This window comes from Lupinus angustifolius, chromosome LG08 (assembly GCF_001865875.1).
Source record: "Lupinus angustifolius cultivar Tanjil chromosome LG08, LupAngTanjil_v1.0, whole genome shotgun sequence".
Taxonomy (NCBI): Eukaryota; Viridiplantae; Streptophyta; class Magnoliopsida; order Fabales; family Fabaceae; genus Lupinus; species Lupinus angustifolius.
Genome location: NC_032016.1, coordinates 7,869,406 through 7,890,554, shown reverse-complemented (window position 1 = coordinate 7,890,554; position 21,149 = coordinate 7,869,406). Strand labels below are relative to the sequence as shown.

General features: G+C 35.2%; 3 protein-coding genes across 10 annotated transcripts in view; all 3 read right to left on the bottom strand.

Annotated features, from left to right (window-relative positions):
- On the bottom strand, positions 2,854 to 6,686 carry LOC109354466 (zinc finger CCCH domain-containing protein 14-like). Its single transcript, XM_019596982.1, has 3 exons — positions 6,473 to 6,686; positions 5,907 to 5,967; positions 2,854 to 3,772 (listed from the first exon to the last, which is right to left on the bottom strand). The coding sequence occupies exons 1-3, from the start codon at positions 6,546 to 6,548 to the stop codon at positions 3,004 to 3,006; spliced, it is 906 nt and encodes a 301-aa protein (XP_019452527.1). The 5' UTR covers positions 6,549 to 6,686; the 3' UTR covers positions 2,854 to 3,003.
- Positions 8,434 to 15,439, bottom strand: LOC109354464 (clathrin interactor EPSIN 3-like). 5 transcript variants are annotated; one of them, XM_019596980.1, is made up of 15 exons: positions 15,197 to 15,439; positions 14,402 to 14,497; positions 14,219 to 14,270; positions 13,932 to 14,011; positions 13,774 to 13,852; positions 13,411 to 13,494; positions 13,170 to 13,315; positions 12,589 to 12,912; positions 11,897 to 11,938; positions 11,704 to 11,796; positions 11,431 to 11,633; positions 10,882 to 11,064; positions 9,632 to 10,555; positions 9,290 to 9,589; positions 8,434 to 9,185 (listed from the first exon to the last, which is right to left on the bottom strand). In XM_019596980.1, the coding sequence occupies exons 2-15, from the start codon at positions 14,434 to 14,436 to the stop codon at positions 8,818 to 8,820; spliced, it is 2,913 nt and encodes a 970-aa protein (XP_019452525.1). In that variant the 5' UTR covers positions 14,437 to 14,497; positions 15,197 to 15,439; the 3' UTR covers positions 8,434 to 8,817. The 5 variants fall into 5 exon arrangements, with proteins under 5 accessions (XP_019452525.1, XP_019452526.1, XP_019452524.1 ...); XM_019596981.1 differs by having other exon boundaries at positions 9,290 to 10,555; positions 11,431 to 11,530; positions 11,582 to 11,633; XM_019596979.1 differs by having other exon boundaries at positions 9,290 to 10,555; positions 12,589 to 12,778; positions 12,815 to 12,912.
- Positions 18,719 to 21,149, bottom strand: part of LOC109354462 (extensin-2-like) — a 5,709-nt gene continuing 3,278 nt past the window's right edge. The window contains exons 2-4 of one of the 4 annotated variants that reach the window (XM_019596975.1): positions 19,405 to 20,917; positions 19,215 to 19,356; positions 18,719 to 19,126 (exon numbers count right to left, since the gene is read on the bottom strand). In XM_019596975.1, coding sequence (XP_019452520.1) covers positions 19,251 to 19,356; positions 19,405 to 20,917 — 1,619 coding nt within the window. In that variant the 3' untranslated portion in view covers positions 18,719 to 19,126; positions 19,215 to 19,250. Of the gene's footprint in view, positions 19,127 to 19,214; positions 20,918 to 21,149 lie in introns of all 4 variants that reach the window. The other 3 variants (XM_019596974.1, XM_019596976.1, XM_019596973.1) reach the window with 3 other exon arrangements.

The following is a 21,149-nucleotide window of genomic DNA, read 5'->3' as shown; positions in this document are numbered from 1 at the left end:
GAAAGAGAAATCCCAACTCCCAAGTCTCCACCCCACTCATGAGTTTTTACGATTTTTATTGTCAACGACATTTATTGGAAGGGACAATCAAGAACTCCAAAAGAGATTAGTTCTTTACTTATAAGATACTTTTGATAGTACCAAAAACATTTATTGTCAAGTGGAAAGAGAAATCCCAAGTGACAGGCATGAATTCATCTCTAGATCTCAGGATGATCTCAAGATTTGTTGAAAGAGACAGTCATAACTCTAAAATAAATTAGTTTTGTGCTCATAGATGATGAAATACTCTTGTTAATACCAAAAACATAAAAGTAGATGGATTTATAAATCTATTATTTTAAGATTTTAAAATAAAAAAATTCATTTATATAGATTTTCGCTTAGTCCCTTAAGGATAACACCAACTCATTCTCCCCAATCATAGATTTAGTTGATAAATATTCAAACCCCTTACTTACATATTACATGACAATTTCACAATAATCACCATTTTACTATAAATGAGTCGAGTCCAAAACATTTTTTATACTCTAATTATATGATAAATAAGTATGAGAGACATGGATGTAACATTTATCTTTTGGCCAAGCCATATCAATAATAAACCTTAATTAGAAAGTGACATCCCTTATGCCTTTCTCCCCAATGTTCCCTTATATATTGCATGCTATAATTCAACTTTCATCAACCCTTTTCTTCATCTTCATACATAATATTCTTTGCATTTTAACTTGTAAGTGCTTTTTCTTCTGTACCACCTTTCTTAGTTCTTTATAAGTTGTTGTTCCCTATGTATATCTTTCCTACACCATCCTATTTTATGTGCATGCTACTCATTTTTATGGAATAATCACTTTTTTGTTAATCAGCTTTTTTGCTTGGCTGGCTTAGTAGTTCACTTGCATGCTGCAAATGGAACCAAGAATGGTGACTTCATTCTCTCTCAACTCACCCAATATAGCAGAAACTAAGGTAGGAGTGATGTTATTTGCACATCAAAATGTTACATCACCTCTTACACTGTTCACTCTAGAGAAATTAATAGATGCATGGTACAAGAGGTATCTTTGTAGTTGATTTTAGATTAATGGATTAATCTTATATAAATGCCATGCAGCTATATTGTGGGATCCACTAATCTGAAAATGTTGCACTTGTTCTAAGATGATAAATTCTATCTTCTGAAACAGTAGCCATACAAGTTCTCTTATTTTATACAGATTTTCTAAAAGGTAGATTGATCAGCACCCTTACATGTGTAATGTGTCATATTAAAAACTCTGGATTTTATTATTCATATAAGCTACAACCATATTTATCACATTTTTTATGTTCTTAGTCTGGTAAAATGTGAGGTTTTAATTTGTTCGCCAATTTAAGTGTGTTGAATAACAAAATATCTCTAATCATATAGTCCACTGCAATGATTTATGAATACCTAGTAAATTATCTATTTATACTATAGTTAAATCATTCCATTTCCATATGTATATGTGGGGTTTATAAAGACTAAAGTGTCACTTTTGTCCTTGACTTTGTATGTGTATGTCATTTTCATCTATAACATTACATCACATTAAGAAAAACATAGCCTAATAAATAAGATAGGGTCCCAACAGCCTAATACTGCACTATTGTAAATGGGTGATCTTCTCCATAGAGAGATAACTGTTACATAATAACACACAAAAATACAACATGTAATAATATTTTTATCCATTTACTTACTATGAAATCACATTTTTACTATTACAAATATGTGTAAAAACAACTACTTACCTCTTCATTAATGGAGATGATCGTTATTCATTGTAAATCCACTAGCAACAGGTCACAAAACTAAGCTTAATACCCAAATAGCATTCACAACCTTCAGCTCCATATATTTTGTTTGGCCAATATTTAGGTTGCAATACAATGGTTCACTCATTGTGTACCATCCATTTAACAAATTCCTATTATCTGCTTATCTGATTTATTATCCCATTAAATTCTAAGTGGGAGGCATACGTTATGTCCTATAAAACACATCTCTGAGAAAAATATTAAAAGCTCTTAACTAATTAGAATATAAATCATTCTGCCCACATAGAATAATATATTTGGTCCATAATTTATTATTTGTATGCTTATTATCAATATGAAATTAGTTAAAAAAAATTGATGTGAGAATATTATTTCGCTATTTCAGAAGTCCAGAAAGCCAAGAGAGATCACATTATGTTTAGTAACCACATGCATTAATTTAAGATCTTATGCATTGTTTGTTTGTCTCCACTAATTAAGACTTCTCGGCAAGCTATTGTTATTACGTGCTATCACATCATTACCAACATCACAAATTAATACAAGTTGTGGCATGAAAGAAGCCCACGAAATATTAAATGAAGGATGCAATGGTTGGAACTTTGATAGACATATTAGAATCTATGCATATTTAATGTTATAAGTTATTAATATCATGTGTGAAGTAATGTGTTCTACTGAACAAAATAAATAAAAAATATTTTATAACAATTTTTTTTTGAATTTATATCATATAAGTAAAAGATATATATACATATCTTTCTTCTTATCTTTATTTTTTAATTACCTATTGAATAAGTTGTTTTATGAAGAAACATCCAATAAATGTTCACCATAAATGTTCACAACTAGATCCCTAGAATTATCAACATCAATAATTCGTTTCTTGTGAGCGATACTTATTGCGAGGGTCAGCCACACACCCTGAAATAGATTAATTCATTACCCAAAAAGGTCACATGATACCCTTGGTAGTACCAAAAAAAATTAAAATGACTATTGTAACATTGCAGACTGCACCTTTGAAAGGGGCGCTTGAATTTTAGAAGCTAAGGTAAGAATTACCATTAGTTACCATGTGACAAATTTCAAAAAACTAGAAAATCCTGCACAATTCAATCCTCACTAAAATCAAGCTAAATTATAATTGTTTGTCCTCAAATGTTAAAAGGAACAAGAATGAAGAAACATGCATCATATTCCAGACTTACGTAATTCATTTGGTCCATGTGCAAAGTGGCACCTGTCCCCAAATGTGCAATTTCCCTTAGCAAAGTTTTCACACATCTTAGTCTTGAAGTTGTTTGCAGGGGAATGACTCTGTGAAGTGAAGTTTTTCATTGGAGGTCCAGCGGCACTAGAACTGACATTTAGAATAAGTTCATGAACCATGCCACTGGCTTGTTTGATCTGATCGAAACTGCCTTCAAGCTCAATGTTCCTAAGGTTAGGATCTGAGTCATGGTCCCTAATAGAAAGTTTTGCTCCAGTTATGCGGCAAATTTGCTTAGAGTTGACACCATTTTTTCCAATGACAGCTCCAGCTAGAGATGCATTGATACTAATCTTAGCAGTGGCCGATGCTCCAAAGCCGGCGGCAGCTCCATGAGATGGATGTGGGGGATCAGATCGGCCACCAATCCTATTGCTTTGCATTTGTCCAAAGCCACGAGGATCTTCATATGATGGGGCTGTAGGTTTGCCAAGCTCCCACTCACCATGGGCAAAGTGACATTTGTCACCAAATTTGCAACCTCCAGCAGAATTATACTTGCTGCACAACCGGTTTTTAACAGCTGGAGGAGAAGACCCATCGGGGAAGGAAGGTGGAGCCGTTTGATTTCTGCCACCTTGTTGAATAGCAGGACTGCTACCAACGTTCATCACCTGAGAGACAGCTTTGAAGCCACCGGGAACATAATGCAGGAAATGACATCCCTCACCAAATGGACAGCCAGAGGTACTGCATAATATATGAAAACAGATGACATCAAACTAACATATGAACATCTAATAACATTAGCAAAATTATAATGGACCTCAGTAAAATGACAGTCTAGTTTTTCAAGTATGAACGGAAACTTGAACCCCCTCCGGCCCTCCAAAATAAATAAATAAGTACTGCATGGTTGCATTAAATTTAGCATAGCATAATATAGAAGGAAAGAAAGCCACACCCAGATAATGCATCACAAATAAGATAACAGTCTTGAAAGTTTAAAGCATCCTTATTACAAAGTGAAAGAATACAGCATGGTTGCATGATAATCAGGTAGATACAACATAGATTAAATGGATAAATACAAGTGACTCCAAGTACAACAAGGGGCATGACAAATATCAAAGCCTGTCACGACCATAGAAGTAAATCTAAAAGAACTATTTATGAACCAAATTTTAAAACCCAGAAAAAGCAATGATGTAAGTCCCTTAATAGCATTAACCAGCAACTACAGTGATGATCATATGCAACAGATTCTAGCATGGAACATCGAATTCACAAGATGCACCAAGCAACCTCTAATCAAATAATATAGAAACCATATGGTTTTTCAAAAAACTAAAAGAAAACATGACAGCCTACAAATGTTAACACTACAGTTCCTGATTCCCACAGCTTAACTATTAAATAAGTGAACATTAAAGATACACATTAACAAAATATAATATACAGAGAATCCATATAGCACAAGTATCTTCTTATCCCATTTTCCCAAGTCATAGTCATGTTCCTTATTTCTAGAGTTTTAATATGTCTTCTTTTTCTAACTTAGAAAGAAAGGCAATGGAGTATTCAGAATTTTCATAGCATCTAGGACCTCCGGTAGCAAGAGACGTAACATAAACAAGCATTCACATAGTGTACAAGTATACAAACACAAACAAAGTAATAAAAAAGTGACAACATTAAAGAAAATAAAAAACAGAATATGTATGGATAAAGAAGTACTTCCATGGTTAAACTAAAAATATATAGTAAGCAGCCTTCATCAATCAGAGGTCATACATACATAGAAGGGTGAAAATTTTGCAAATGATCAACATAAGTGTCAGCATGAACATAGCAAAGGTTTGCTCAGTTTTAAATTCTTTTGACAAGCAGGGGAAGGATGTCAAACTCTATATTCTACTAACTAGTTGGAACCAATCAAGATGACCCAACAATCAAATCATATGATCTGAACGAAGCTCCCAAGATCCTACCATCTTTTTAACAAAATAAATTTCTAAAAGTCAATAGAAGGATCATAGAAATATACATGTAAGAAAAACAATCCAAAAGGTTACACAAATCTGTGCAACATGCTTTCAATCAGCAATAATTAGTTACACACAAAAAATTCGATTTCTCATACAGATAGTTGATTATTTTCAGTATACTCTTCCTAAGATTAATGCTTTGTATTTCACTTGTAGTTTTCTTTGGTGTTTGATCTCTTTTAATAGATGTCATGTTACTCTCCAAGCTAGAGTTTATCCTCAACTGAAGACATTTAGCAGTAAATAGCAATCCTCAAGTAAAGGAACAAAAAATACTCACAATATAAAATAACAAACATATTAGCAACACATAAGAGATAAGTAGTACAGTCACAGGCATCAAATTATCATCATTATATCATGGATATGTTTTGAACGTCAAATAATTTAAAGATTTGAAACCAAAACCCATAATGAAGTATGTAATGTATGCTTCCAAGCATCAATCCAGTTATTTTTTGTTGTATAGATAGGCCATGTACAGCTCTATCCATTTCAGTGATCTGCACCAGACTTCTTTAGTTGCAAAAATTGTATACAACCATTATATGCAGGTCAAGTTTTGTGTTCCGTAGAACTGCTTTCAATTTATATATAGCCCAAAAAGCACTTAAGCAAAGTGATCTTGAGAATCAACAAATTCTGTTCATAGTCTTGTTATCATGATTAGAAGTAGAACCTGTATCACAGCTTTAACTACCCAATAATTCATTAGTGAAATCATAGGGATTGTGGTTGCATAGATTGTGTACCAAAATTTTACTGGAACATTCGAAAATTTATACATATACTGAATTGCATTTGGATTTAATTTTAGACAAGTTAAAGATTTGAACCTGAAAAACTTTGTGCATGGCTTCGATTTGCTTCCTATACCAGTTGTAAAGGACTCCATTTCTGTTACAGAACATTAATTTAAGTCCGCTTAGTTAAAATTCCATTGACTTTTTATGCTTCAACTTAAATAGCATCCAATAACCATTTCTTCTTACTGTTTAAGCGGTATTTCAATTAAGAGTGTGTTTGGTTCACATTCCTCCAAATCGATACTCTTAAGAGGAGGAATATGTTTCACGACACATAAGTTGTTTTCTACACCTATATTTGAGTGGAAAAACACTGAAATTTTAAATCTGGAAATTTTGACATTAAGATTTAAATTGTTTTCGTATCTAAACCAAATACACATCATCGTGATAAAGATGTGAAATATTGATAAAAGAGAAGGGGAAAAATCGAAAGAGTTTGATGTGTGATTTTAGCGTTTTAAACAAGATCTCGTTAACCTTGTGGCTCGGCCATTAATTATAAGAGTTAATATGAGTATAAATAGTACAAAAGCAAATATCATAGCAGAAAACAGAGGAAAAAAACTTTAAAAGAAATTGAAGAAAAGATGAACCTTGGCGAGGTTTCTTGGCGGAGCCATTAGCATTGAAAGCAGAAGAAGGAGCATGTATTCCCCTCTTTCGATCCATAGTTACGGTGACGGCGAAATTGAGAATGAAAGGGGATGAACAAACCCTAATCTAGGGTTACTTACAATTTTGCAAAGAGAATAAGGTTTGTACGCGTATCCTATGATATATGGTAATAGATTGGAATTGGAATGTGAGGTGGTGACACATGTGTATATTCATGCCACTCTCAATTCACATCTTTTTTTCTTTTTTCCTGTTTTATTATTTCCGACTCGGACAAGATTACCTCTGGTAGTTAAAATATATGTGGAAAATCAAAAAATATGTACTTGTTAAACAAAAATTCACTCAATTTTATATCTACCTCTTGTTAAATTTTCTCACTTACTCGTTCCCCACAAAAAACTAAAATCTAACTACCAAAAAAGTAACAAGGAGTTAATTTATGAATGTGTCCATTTTTAAAATCAGCAAATTGTGAGTATATTAGTTGTTAGCACGTTAGTATTTTGTCGTGGATGATACTTTACCTTCGATCTCCTTCACCATAACCACCTTATAACTCCCATTTTGGGACTCAAACCCACAACCTCTTACGCTACATTCGTTAAATTCACTATCATAAATAAGTTAAAAGATCAATTCATGGGAGTGACTCTTATTAGAATAGGCATTCATGTAACTTGAAATAGATTAATTTTATTCCTTATATAGGATAAAAGATACTCTTAGTTATATAAAAAATATTCTAAAATCCAACTTCAAACATGATGACATTATTCAAATCTTACCCCACCATGTATTAAGAAAATTATATCAATTTGAGACCAAAAATCTAGTCCAACACTTATCTAATATTTTATCCAAGATATCCAACTTAAAATTATTTTTTATTGGTTTCGATATTTAGTTGACTAGCCCACATCCTAAATTGACTTTCTAGACATTTGTCTCATTTTTTATAATTTATTTTTACGAAAAACTTTAAAAAAAAAAATTGAAAAGCTTGGAAAAAGAGAATACTAAAATATAATATATATAACATGGCCCAAAAGGGTTATAAAACTGCTTTTGAATAGACTTATCTACATGTTCCAAGGGCCGAACGATGCTTCCTTTGCATGCTTAAGTAGAGCAAGAGTGTTAGCTGATCTTATTTGATATTACCCTTCTAATAGCATTTACAATGGAGAACAACAATTTCATTCTTATTTGGGCTCATATATTATTTTATAATTTATTACAACTCCCTATAAAATAAGAACAACATATATTTTTTTTCTCATAATAATAAACATTATTCTTATTCTTATTTGGGTCCTACGACATTTACTTTTTCCCTGCAACATTTACCTCTCTCGTCACCTTCCATCGGCTAAAAACAACCAAAACTTGTTCTTATTTAAAAACAAAAATTAGAAAATAAGAATGACACAGTGAAAAACAGAATACGAATGTTCTTATTCCGTTAAGAGCAACCACTTGCTTTAACTAAAGATGACAAGAGAAACCAACTCACAAATTAATAGTAAAGGAATTGGGGCTAGAAGCTCAAAAACTTAGGTAGCTTAAGAAAGTGGGCCTAGAGTATAGGTGCATAGAAGAAGTGAAGTAATCAGGAGGAAGAATCCTCCTCAAAAAATGCATATGTTACTCCAAATTCTACTTTTTTCACAGCTTCTCCAAGGCTAAAAAACCAGCACACCTTTTAATTTGATTTCCTCCAATTCATGTAGATGGTGTTTTTGTTCATGCCCTATTATTTGAAGATTGAAAATAGTTGTAGTTAGAAATTTGAGGGACTCTTTTATTTGACGAGTTTTGAAATAAATCAATCTTCCTTCGTAGCATGGATATGGGTACGAGCGTCGGTAAGATTGATGACTTGTATTCGAGTGATATTATGTACCTACTTATCACATATCTTAAGCAGGAAATCAACTACATAAAACTCCTAAACATTGATAGATGAAAAGAAAAACACAATGGAAAAGGAATAAATCAAATTACATCCCTGGTTGGTGTTGAAAATATAGATGAAAAATACACTAAAAAGGCAATAACCCAATCCATGGTTATTCTATGCAGTCACTGGTGCACCACACTCACTTATGCCACAAAGCACCTATAGAAACGTGACCTAAAAATGGAAATTATTTATGAAACACAAGAATAAGCATACATCACACTAGCAGGTCGAAAATTCGTGTATTTACTTGGAGTGGTAGCACATGCCATCACTCATATAACTCAACTTACCTTGCTATCTAAGTACAATGCACAATCTGATACGCTTCAAATTGCTATCTACGTATAAGGATCAATCTCATCGGTGGCCGCCGCCACCACCATAAGGCTGCTGTTGTTGAGGATAACCACCTGGTCCTGTTCCCATCATGGAGTTATTATAATTACCTGGTAGGTTAATGTTGGGCCCACGAGGTGGTTGCATCTGGAGTCCTTGCCCCATACCCATTGGTACATTCATACCTCCATAGCTTTGCATACCCATTGGGTTTGGTGAAGGTCTGAGAGCACCAGCACCAGCCCGGCCTATACCTGAGCCAGATCCCATGGCTTTACCCATGGTTACAGTTGATGTTACAGCTGTCGTGGTCGGCTTCTCCATCCTCTTTTCCTTCCTATTGATGGCATCAAAATCAATTCCAATATCTGCTAATGGGTTTATTTTAGCTGCACATATGGAAATATAAGATCAACAATCTAACTAAAGCTTCGCTATGGAAACTGAAATGTTAAAAACAGTAGGGTGGGTTTGAGAAGGTATAAGCACCCACCGCCAGATATATTCAAATTAACTAGTCCCCTGCTTAGTGTATCATTCCAAACTGTTGATTTTGTCTCAAACTTGTTATTGGAAGATTGAGAAACCATAGAACTTGATCCACCAAATGGTGATAGTTGATGGGTAGAGGGAGGTGCATTCCCTTGTGATGCTTGACCAGTTGCAGACTGGGAAGCCAAAGGGGAAGTACCATGACCAGTAAATCCTCCTTGCTGTGGAAAATAGTTTGCATTCTGTGACGGATGCCCCGTTGGAGCTCGGGGAGCCGTGTGTGAAGAAATAGACGTAGATCCTTGTGGCAGAAACATGCCTGAAGCTCCTGGAGTCAGAGATCCAGCCCGAGAGTGGAATCCACCATACATATGTCCACTTGACTGTGCAGGCTGACCAGCATAAGCTGAAAAGGGCTGCTGTCCAGGTTGACCAGCATGAGCTGAAAATGGCAGCTGTCCAGGTTGACCGGCATGAGCTGAGAAGGGTTGCAGTCCAGGTTGACCACCATGAGCTGAAAAGGGTTGCTGTACATGTCGGCTGGTGGGAGATACAAAAGGTGGTTGCACTGGTTGGCCACTTGGAGGTGCTGAAAAGGATTGCTGTCCAGGTTGACCGGCATGAGCTGAAAAGGATTGCTGTCCAGGTTGACCGGCATGAGCTGAAAAGGATTGCTGTCCAGGTTGACCGGCATGAGCTGAAAAGGGTTGCTGTGCATGTTGACCGGTGGGAGACAAAAAAGATGGTTGTACCGGTTGGCCACTAGGAGCTGAAAAGACCTGCTGAGCATATTGGCTGCTGGGAACTGAAAAGGCGTGTGGTGCAGGTTGACTGGCTGGGGCTGAGAAACCTTGCTGTGTAAGTTGGCCAGACTGTACAAAAGAAGAATGTGATGCCGTTTGCCCAAATGGATCTGAAAAGGAAGGTGAAGAGTGTGAATCAGGAGGAGCTGAACTCTGCTGTGAAGGTAATGGTGCAAGAGGGAGAATGTCTGCAAGAATATCAGTTTCCTGTGGTGGAGTAGAAAAATCTTGAGGTAAAAACACCGAGTTTGTTGAGAAAGGCTGGGTGCCATTGGCACCAGATGTAGAGTATGGTACAATAGAAAATGACTCTCCAAATCCAAAGTTAGAGACTGCTTCTACATTAGGACCACTTGACTGGGATGGTTCAAGACTCTGATGTGTCTGGGGTTGAGATGGAGCAGTTTCGGCGGAAGGACTGGCCTTAAATGGTGTGTCACCAAATGGATCTTCGAAAGACTGCCAAAAAACAAATTAACATTATTTCAGCAAGCATGAACAAAAAGAGAAACACAGCACTTCCCAATTTTCAGAATTCCACATATTCGTTGTGGTCCACAAACAAAAGTGACGGTAATGATTATGCTTACATTTCTTAGCAAGAACTGATCCACCTACTTGTTTTACAGTTAAACATGCAAAATCAGAAATTACAGGACAAGGAAACAAGGTAAAAATGAAAAGCAATCCAAGTATCAAACAAATCCATTCTTAATATTACTGTGTGTGTGTGTGGACTCAAATAATTTGTTACACTAGAAGGTAGAAACAATCAAACAAATTCCTACCTTATTGAAATTGTTGGATGTGGATGGTGCTGCTGCAAAGGAAGCTGTTGAGTCCAGGTTTACATTGCCTTCAGGTGTTGTTGTTGCTTGTGAAGAAGGCACTAAAGCCAACGAATTTAAAGCAAATGGCTCTGATAGGGAGCCGAATAAGTCTATTTCAGCATTATTAGCAGTGGCTGGGGCAGCTAAGAAGAAACATCAAGATATTGTCAGCATATTAGCCTAACAAATGTTAATTGCAAAGAAAATAGCATTAAAGCATTGATATCAGCTCTTTGAGATCATCAATAATAATAAACTAAAACCCCAAAAGGATACCGTTTAAAACTTAATCAAAATCTCAATTAGTGTCATGTCATTGATATTCATCAAACCAGAGTCAGATTAAGGGTTATGTCTGGTATCGACTATATGCTGAATAAGAATATAATATGTTCATAATAGCAAATATAAAAGAATATTCCAACTCTCTCAAAACAAGAAACAATCAGGAACTGTTGCATGCATATCGAGGATCAACATAACTGCATTCTGTAAAGAACTTTTCACACCTGATGGAGGACCACGGGGATCAAATTCATCAAAAGCCTCAACTTTCTGGTTTTCAGATGTAGTGGTTGTGGCAGCAGCTGTTGCTTTGGTTGGATCATCCTTCATATGAGGAGAAGATCCTGTAGGAGCACGCGGTTGATGTGTATTATCACTTACAGGAGAAGAGCCTTTTGGAGCAGATGCTGCTGAAGTTTCTCCATCCCTGAGATCAATATAATATTAGTATCAGATTCCTTTTCTGAATAGTGATGTCCACATCATAAAGTTCATACCTCTCATTGTGTATAGGGCTTCGAGATTCACCAACAACTTCTTCATAACTAGGAGGAGCGTCCACATTTTGCTCTTGAAGTTTCTGTTCTAGCCTGTTTATTGTATAGCATAAGGTCAATCTAAATAATGATTGGAAGCACATGATATGATAGCAAGCGAGTGAGAGACAGAGCATCTAAATGGATAGTTTACCTTCCTTCCAGCGAACGGTCTTCAGCTTTAGCACTGCTACCTCTGACACATTTCATAGCAATAGATAGTAGCATGAATAAGGTACATAACAACCATAAGATCATGTAAATCACATGTTTTAATGATAATGAGATGGCAAATTAAAAAATATGGTATCATATCCTCAAGTGAACTTCATTAATCAGTAACGCCACAGAATGGCCTCAAACAAGAATACCCGTGTCCTTTACATCAGGCAAGTGAGTCGGCTAGATGCCGCCCTGGAAAAAAAATCAATCCAAACTGGCTCGAACCCATGGTGAGATAGGTTGGCTCACAGACCCAACTCACATTGGACCTCTATATTTTAGAGTCAACACGAACAATTTAAGCAAGGGCAAAGTAATGACATGAGAACATTAACAATCGTACAATTTATTCCATCATATACAGATTAAACAAGACTGGTTTTGAATGGTTAAAGATATAGGCTTTTATTTCCCCTTCAAAATGAAGCTACCCAAAGTTAACTGGTGAAGATTGAAAAACCTACAAAAGCCAGCAGGTTGAAGCACTAACATAAAATGCATACAGTAACAAGAAAGCTATAATCCAAAACTAAATTACTATTTATAATTTCATTGTTAAGCTACTTCAGGTTATGAGAAAAAATAATTTATCAAAAATTGTCTTATTCGGATATAAACTTATACCGAGATGAACGTTGAACATCATCATCATAACCACGATCATGATCACCATCAGAACTTCTGCCTCTTGAGCCATATTGGTAATCATCAACACTTTGATTTCTTCCGCTGTACTCATCATCCCTGTAGCCATCTCTGCTAGAGCGTTCTTCATAATCTCTGCCATAACGGTCTCCCTCACGACTATACTGATCACCATCTCTAGAGCCCCATTCTCTTTCTCTGCCATAACCAGAACCACTTCTATCTTCTTCTCTGCTTCCGTATCGATCATCATCAAATCTATCACCAGGTCTGGGCATTCCACCTGCTGAGTTGTTGCGGAACCTGGTGAATCATATAGGGCAATTACATATCTCCTCCAAATTGAGAAACTAGCATGCACACTTACATATGTAGCATTCTACACTGTTATGTTAGGTATATAGTCTAGAAACACAAGAAATTCAAACACTGATTATGAATATCATAGGACTCGGGAGAGAGAAAATATGTACTTAACAGTGCCCAATGCTTCCTAAATAAGGGGGTAAGTAACAAAGTTCAAATATTAAAAAAAACACGGTTATTCAGATGAGAATTACTTGTCCCTGTTAGCAGCAGCCTTCTGCCTAACCTCTATGATTCTTTCTTTATCATTCACAAGGATAACAAGACTCTGCGATTTCTTCCTGACATTGTTTCCCTGGTCTCTTCCACTGGAATCCACATATTGAAAATTGGACAATGTCTGCTCACATAGAATTTGCAATATTATAAAGTTGCATTCTAACTTTTAGATCATTTCAACAGTACTAGAGACCTGTATGACAAAATGGAAATTACCGATATTTGATAGGCATGTTCTTTAATCTCCTCTATGACTCGCTCTGACCCATGGCCCACCAAATACTCTAGTACCGTCAAAGCCTGTTAATGAACAGCCAATATATAAACAAAACCACTATTCAATTCTATGAGTATGATCAGCAGTAGATGCAAATGATGTAGAAGCATTCTCAAATGGCAAGAACCCATCATGATTTTAACGGTGTATTATGACAAATTTCATAAATGGTTTACTTCATCTATTGAGCGCATTGAAGTGCTGAAGGGGACTAAAGAGGAATATGGCAGTAAAAAAAGGAAATAAGATTAACAGAACTTAGGAATAACAGCAACTAAAACATAAAATGGCTTTAGGAAAACCTTGTAGACATGGCGCCAATTCTTGCCAGTGTCATTAATCCGCTTCCAGATTACTGCCATGATCATTTGGTATTCATGACTGCAAGGGAGCTAAAAAATGAGGCACTTCTTAAGAAAACATACAATATCAACCAGAAAATGAAGTGTTCAAAACTTACTAGTTTCTGGATGCCCGAGCAATATCTGCAAGAAGTAATCCATGAGGACCCCATGCTTCATTGCTGGTAGCATCAAGAACCTACAGGAGGGGAGACAAACAATTGATCTGATTAAAAATCGCACAATAAGATTATACCATGTAAATTTCATGATAGTCGACAAGCAATTTCACAGGCAAGTATGATAGAAAATTAAATTCATACTACAGACAAATCCTCACACCAATTATCACGCTATGAGTTGTGCAATCGCAGTTTTACAGCGAATATTCAAATAACATATTTACCTTCTGTTCTATCCCAGGAACTTTCAACACTTTCTTATTTACTCCTCTTTTACTGCGGGAATACAATGGAGAGATTAAAGCATTTACGAAATAGGGTAGGATTCTGAGATAGTAATGAACACCTAAAATAGAAGTTATAGCCATGACATATTCAACCACACGATAATAAACAGTTAAACTTACAGTTCCCTAACAGTTTGGCCAAGGGCCTTCTTCATTGTAGCTGGTTTTCAGTAGAAACAACGTGCCCGCACCACAAACTGAACTGCTACGTACAAACTACAAATACCAATAGCAACCACTTCAATTTTTTATCATGTGCTGGTTCAAGAAACGCGTAGACTTTCTCAATAACAACGTAGCGGTTACTTGAATACTAAACGATTTTTTCAAGCAAGTTCTTTCTTTGTGCTGATATAAGTTTATAGTTACGAAAAACCAATTAATTAGAAATATGGTTTTTTTCATTGAAGAAGTAGTAAGCAAAATTTTATGCCTTCACTTCTTCTTCGGCGCAACACAAAAAAACCACAACTGAATGCTTGAAATAACAGAGAAGGGATGAATTTCTAAAGATAAATCCGAATATACAAATAAGCCAGACACCACTGTCATAGCAATCAAAGTTCAAACAATAAGAGATTCTACAAGAACAAATTGAAAGGCATAAAAAAGTGAATTGGAAATCATAGACAAAAAAATCATGACATCAATAACTCATTCAAGCAAGGTTGAATTGGAAAGAACAAATAAAAACTAAGAGGGGCATCATAGCTAAATCTAAATCCAAAGCTAATAATTCAAATAAATGATTATAAATAATGTTGACCAACCAAGGAACATAAAATTTTGCTAACCCAAAAAATGATATGAGAAACCAAACCCAGAAAAAGTTTGACATGAAATATTAAGAATTGAGATAAAAAGTTAAGAAATTGAAGCAAAGCCAGATCTGGGTATGTGCAAATAATATCAAACCTGATCCAAATAAGAAACTGAAGGTGCAAGGAAATAGAGAATAGAAGGTGAATGAAAAGAGATCAATATCTTAATTATTCAGAAAAATAATATAAAAATAAGAGACTCTTATTTTCTCCTGCATCTATCTGCAAAAAAGTTCAGAGTTAAAAGTTGGAAGAAAAAAACAACAAAGAAAAAGACAGTGCAACTTACATACATGCATGGAGTTAAAGTACCAAAATAATTTGAAGGGCCAATAGCTTTTTCTTATTTTAATCACATTTTTGAAAAGTTTAGCCTAAATAACTAATATTTAATATTTTTATTTTATATGGGATGTTTTTATTATAAAACTTTTGTTAAGTTTAGATGGTCCTTTTATTAAAGATGATACTTTTAAAGTATATATAGAAAATCTAGATGGTTGAAGATGAGATAAATGGTTACTATATGATATGGCTCCCTTTTATTTATTAAGAGAATTAGCTTTAACATTGGCATTTTTCTTTATTAATATATGGTTTTATTATTATTAATGATGAGTCAACTACAATTAGATTTGTACATTAGAACCAGATATTTTTCAAAAGTCGACTCGGTAAAAGATCACCAAGGTTGAATAATTCACTTGCATAGACTCATTGAAAGAAAGTGACAAATATTTGAATAAGACACAGGAACTGCAATTACTTTTTGAAGATTGGAATTGATAGCATTGTCCTGTAATACTTGGTTTACCATTGTTTTGACACATTGTGTAAATAAAGCACCGAAATATTATGGGTTAAAAAAATCATCTCATGTATCCATTAGAATAACCATGCTTTATTGTATGTTTTATGATGCATCAAATATTTCAAGAGATAAAAAATTGTTCATTGTTTGTTTTAAACTTTTCTTTTTTAGAAATGAATCTGGACCCTACTTGGTAGTCTTTTTTGGGATGTCATGATTTCATTCGGATAAATAAAAAATTGTGTTCTTCCTTGGTTAATCATTCTTCTGTGTTTAAATCTTGGTATAATTTTGTTATCCATTACTCTAGAGTCAATGGTGTTGGGATTAAAAGAATATTTCAGTTTTTTACTAGAAAATTAAGTATGTCATTCTCATTTTGTATTATTATTTTTAAAAGTCAATAATAATTCAAAATAAATTGTAAATAATACAATAATTATATAAAAAACTTTCACATTATTATTTAGTGTATACAATTTTTACCCCATAACTTAAATTCATCATACTATCATAAGTTGCCTCTCCAAACTAAGTTTAGATTTCTTAAATTTTCCATGAAAGACCAACTAAAAATATCACCATATTATTTTAGAGAAAATAATATATGTATTAATAAATAATATATTCCCACTAATCATATCATTGTAATAATTGGTCACTATAAAGTAAAAATAATAATATATAAATAATAAATAATATATATGCACACTAATCAAATTCATTCTATTCACTTCAACAATGACACTAACCGACTATTTCTCATTAGTTTATTAAACAAAAGAAAATATTATTTTTAAATTTATTTATAAAATATAAATTTTAATTTTCTACTTCCAATTTTAATTTTATTTTTTAAGTGACTTCCAAAAAATGATATTATTAATTTATTATTATTTGTATTTATAAGTTCCACAATCATCCCCTTCATATATTTTTTGAAAATTGCATAATGCAAATAATCAAACGAAAATTGTTAGCTAAGTTTGGTTGGAACTTGGAACATGGATTGTGTTTCGCGGGTTCAATCTCTCTCGACTTCTGACTCCATTTCCGTCTCAATCTCACTCCATCTACGTGAATGGAGTATCGTAAGCGCGATGGAATGAGGCGTTTTTGGTAACAACCTTTTCTCGAGTATGAATTCGGTTTCAGTCATCGATTTTTCATTTAGCACGATTTTATGCCTCTTTCGCTTTGATTATTGAATCTGCACATAGAGAGGAGTTTTTTTTAGAGATTATATGTTAGGAATGAGCGAGTGAATCGTTATATCCCGATTCAATTGCATTGCTTTCATATTAGGCTACGCTCTCTATGTGTATATGATGATTTCTTCAATTATAACATGTTATTGTGAACATGTGTTTTTTTCCCTTTTAAGATTAGATTTTATGCGTTGTTGTAGATTTATACACATATCATTGATCTTACTTTTTTCTTGAATAGTGGATGATGGTTGAAAATGAATGGTAAGTGATGTACCGTCAATATATAAAACTTTTACACGTTAATGTATACATTTTTTTCTCATTCAGTTAACTACTCTTAGTGGCAATAATATGATGAGTTTAATATCTATGTAGCCCGTGCTTTTATAGCGTAAGTGTATGATCCACCTACCTTTTCATGTGTTAATCATATAATTAATTCTTAAATATAAGTAATACATTTAAATGGTAGATGATATATTGAACATCAAAAAGCTTGACACAAACTCTAATATGATATGATGGTGAATGTTGCTAACAAGGCAATTAAATCTCATATCCCTGCGCTATGCATTTTATTGTTTTAATATGATTTATGACTTGTTTTTTATGACCTTGATTTTCAGAGCTAGCAAAGTGATGAGTGACAGAGAAAGAGGCTTTGGCGGATTTTTAGTTGGAGGAAATTGTGAAGGTTAGTCTACCAATATTATTAATCTGGTTTTCGTTTTAATCAATTTCACCATTTCTGTTATGAATATTTGTTTAAATCCTAAAACATCTCGGCCATGTAGTAACATGACAATTTACAGGAGAAGCATGTCTAATATGATATGCAGTGACAAGACAATTTACTGAAAATTTTGTGCTGACAATTCCAAACACACTTGATGGAGAAATATAATTTATCAATGTAGCAAAGTGAAATGTTAAACCTTATTGGATTAGTCTATAATGTAGCTGGCTCTTACCATACTCAACCAAAACATATGCCAAGAGTTTTCAATTTGATAGGAGTAAAAAATAGAACTGGTTAAGGATTTTTAGTCAACACCGAAAACCAAAATAGGCACCAAACGCTCAACCAATAATGCTTCCAAGGCCAATGACCAAAGACTTTGTCATTCCCTCATAGGAGAAGACAGAAGCAACTAATAAAAGCTTTTTAGGAATCCAAAGAAAGAGACCTTATTTGCTATTTCTTCTAAGTAAGTTATCGTCAAAGTTTTTCCCTTTTGTTGTTTATCATATCATTTTTGTTAGTTTATCACCAAAACATTTGTGCTGAAAATTCCGAACATAATTGGCAGAGAAAATTAATTCACCAGTGTAGGAATTTGAAATGGCAAACCTTATTGGATTACTGATATGATTGGAATGAAACGTAGATCTGGTTTAGGATTTAGATTTTAGACAATACAGAAAGCAACAAAAACGTAGGCTCGGCCAGTCATTCTTCCAAGGCCAATGATCGAAGACTTAGTCATTCTCTCTTATTTGTATTTTTGGGAAGCCTTTTAATGCTTTATTTGAGCTATTTGAAATTGTTTTAGTAATATCACATGTATACTTGTTTTAGTAAAGAAACGTGAACTAGTTAGGGAGCAGAAATTGAATGTACTTATTTATTATTAATACTCTCATTGCAAACACAGCAACAGGGCACAATACAAAAATTCCACAATAAATAGAAAAACAATCATACACAGACATATTAACCTACCAAGAAATAAATTAAAGAAATCACTACAAGTGGATTGTACTTTTCACTTTCCCTTGGCATCTCGCTTCCTTGTTTTTTTATGTCCATCACTTGACTGCAATAAGATCAGGATTCCTAAGATGGCCACCGAAGAAATAGAAGCAGTCTCGTCTGATTCATAAAGATTGTAGTTCAGAGATGATACTTTCAGACTGTTATTCAAAGAACATGGACTGGAAGTTAGATGTCTCACTTTGCTCCAAATGGAGCCTGCCTTTATTACTTGACGAAAACTATAACCTAGATACAAATAAGAATTTTCATTACTAAAAATCATACAAATCTAATGATAATATATTTTTTTTCATGGTAAAGATGAGTAACTTACATGATTGATCACTATTGTAGCTTAGGCGTTCCAAGGTTACTTGTGTACAGGTGGTGGTGGAGAGGCATATATGTAAGCTGGTGGGGGAGGTGATTTGTAAATGTATGCGGGAGAGGGAGATGGGGATGGAGGAGGTGGTGATGTGTACTGGTATGGTGGAGGAGGAGATGGAGAGGGAGGAGGTGGTGATGTATAATGGTATGGTGGTGGAGGAGATGGTGAAGGTGGGGGAGGACTCACATAGTGGTACGGAGGTGGAGGAGATGCCGTTGGTGGTGGAGGGGATTTGTAGTAGTAGGGAGGATGAGAAACGGGAGATGGGGGAGGAGGACTTTGATAGTGATAAGGAGGTGGTGGAGATGGAGATGGAGGTGGGGGAGATTTGTAATAGTAAGGAGGTGGAGGTGATGGGGATGGTGGTGGGGGTGATTTGTAATAGTAGGGAGGTGGTGGAGATGGTGATGGTGGTGGGGGAGATTTGTAGTAGTATGGAGGTTTAACCACAGGTGATGGTGGTGGGGGACTCTTGTAATAGTAAGGAGGTGGTGGAGAAGGGGATGGTGGAGGTGGTGATTTGTAATAGTATGGAGGCTTAACCACAGGTGACGGTGGTGGGGGAGATTTATAATAGTATGGAGGAGGAGGAGAGGGTGATGGTGGAGGGGGACTCTTGTAGTAGTAAGGAGGTGGTGGAGAAGGGGATGGTGGAGGTGGTGATTTGTAATAGTATGGAGGCTTAACCACAGGTGACGGTGGTGGGGGAGATTTATAATAGTATGGAGGAGGAGGAGAGGGTGATGGTGGAGGGGGACTCTTGTAGTAGTAAGGATGTGGTGGAGAAGGGGATGGTGGAGGTGGTGATTTGTAATAGTATGGAGGCTTAACCACAGGTGACGGTGGTGGGGGAGATTTATAATAGTATGGAGGAGGAGGAGAGGATGATGGTGGAGGGGGACTCTTGTAATAGTAAGGAGGTGGAGGAGAAGGTGATGGTGGAGGTGGAGATTTGTAATAGTATGGAGGCTTAACTACAGGTGATGGTGGTGGAGGAGATTTGTAATAGTACGGTGGAGGAGAGGGTGATGGTGGAGGAGGACTTTTGTAGTAGTATGGAGGTGGAGGAGAAGGTGATGGTGGAGGTGGAGAGTTGTAGTAGTATGGAGGCTTAACCACATGTGAGGGTGGAGGGGGACTCTTGTAGTAGTAAGGAGGTGGAGGAGAAGGTGATGGTGGAGGTGGGGATGTGTAATAATATGGAGGCTTAACCACGGGTGATGGTGGAGGAGGAGACTTATAATAGTATGGAGGAGAATAAGTTGGTGATGGTGGAGGTGGGGATTTGTATATGTAAACTGGTGATGGAGGAGGAGGTGATTTGTAGTAATAAGGAGTTGGTGAAGGTTTTGGTTTTTCACATTCTTCAAAATGCTTCTTTGAAGCATAAGCAAATGGCTTAGCTTTGAGCACAACTTCATACTTGTCCTTAGATTTCACATTCAAATCGGTTCCCTCGTTCAGCTTAGTGGGTACGGTGAAGGGTGATCCCTTAGGTGGTGCATAAAGCTTGGCCTTGCATACCAATGGTCCATATTTAACGTAGTTGAAGTCCTTAACTGTAATGCTGTACTTTCCATTGCTCTTGGTTTCACCATAAGCCTTAATAATGTTCCTTCCAGCTTTGCATTTCACCTCCACAACAGCACCTGCTCCATATAAAGATAATTGCAATTCATAAATCATACATTGACAATTTATGTTATATTGGGCAGCATTACTAAATACTAATTACTACTATAAAAGCTGAGTATCATATGATAATTATATTAGCCAGCTTTATTAGAAGAATAGCCCGTTAAACTATCCTTGTCATATTGATTGTTTGCCTTATTAATTACTGTAGGTAGTTCTAACCGAATTAATATATATATATATATA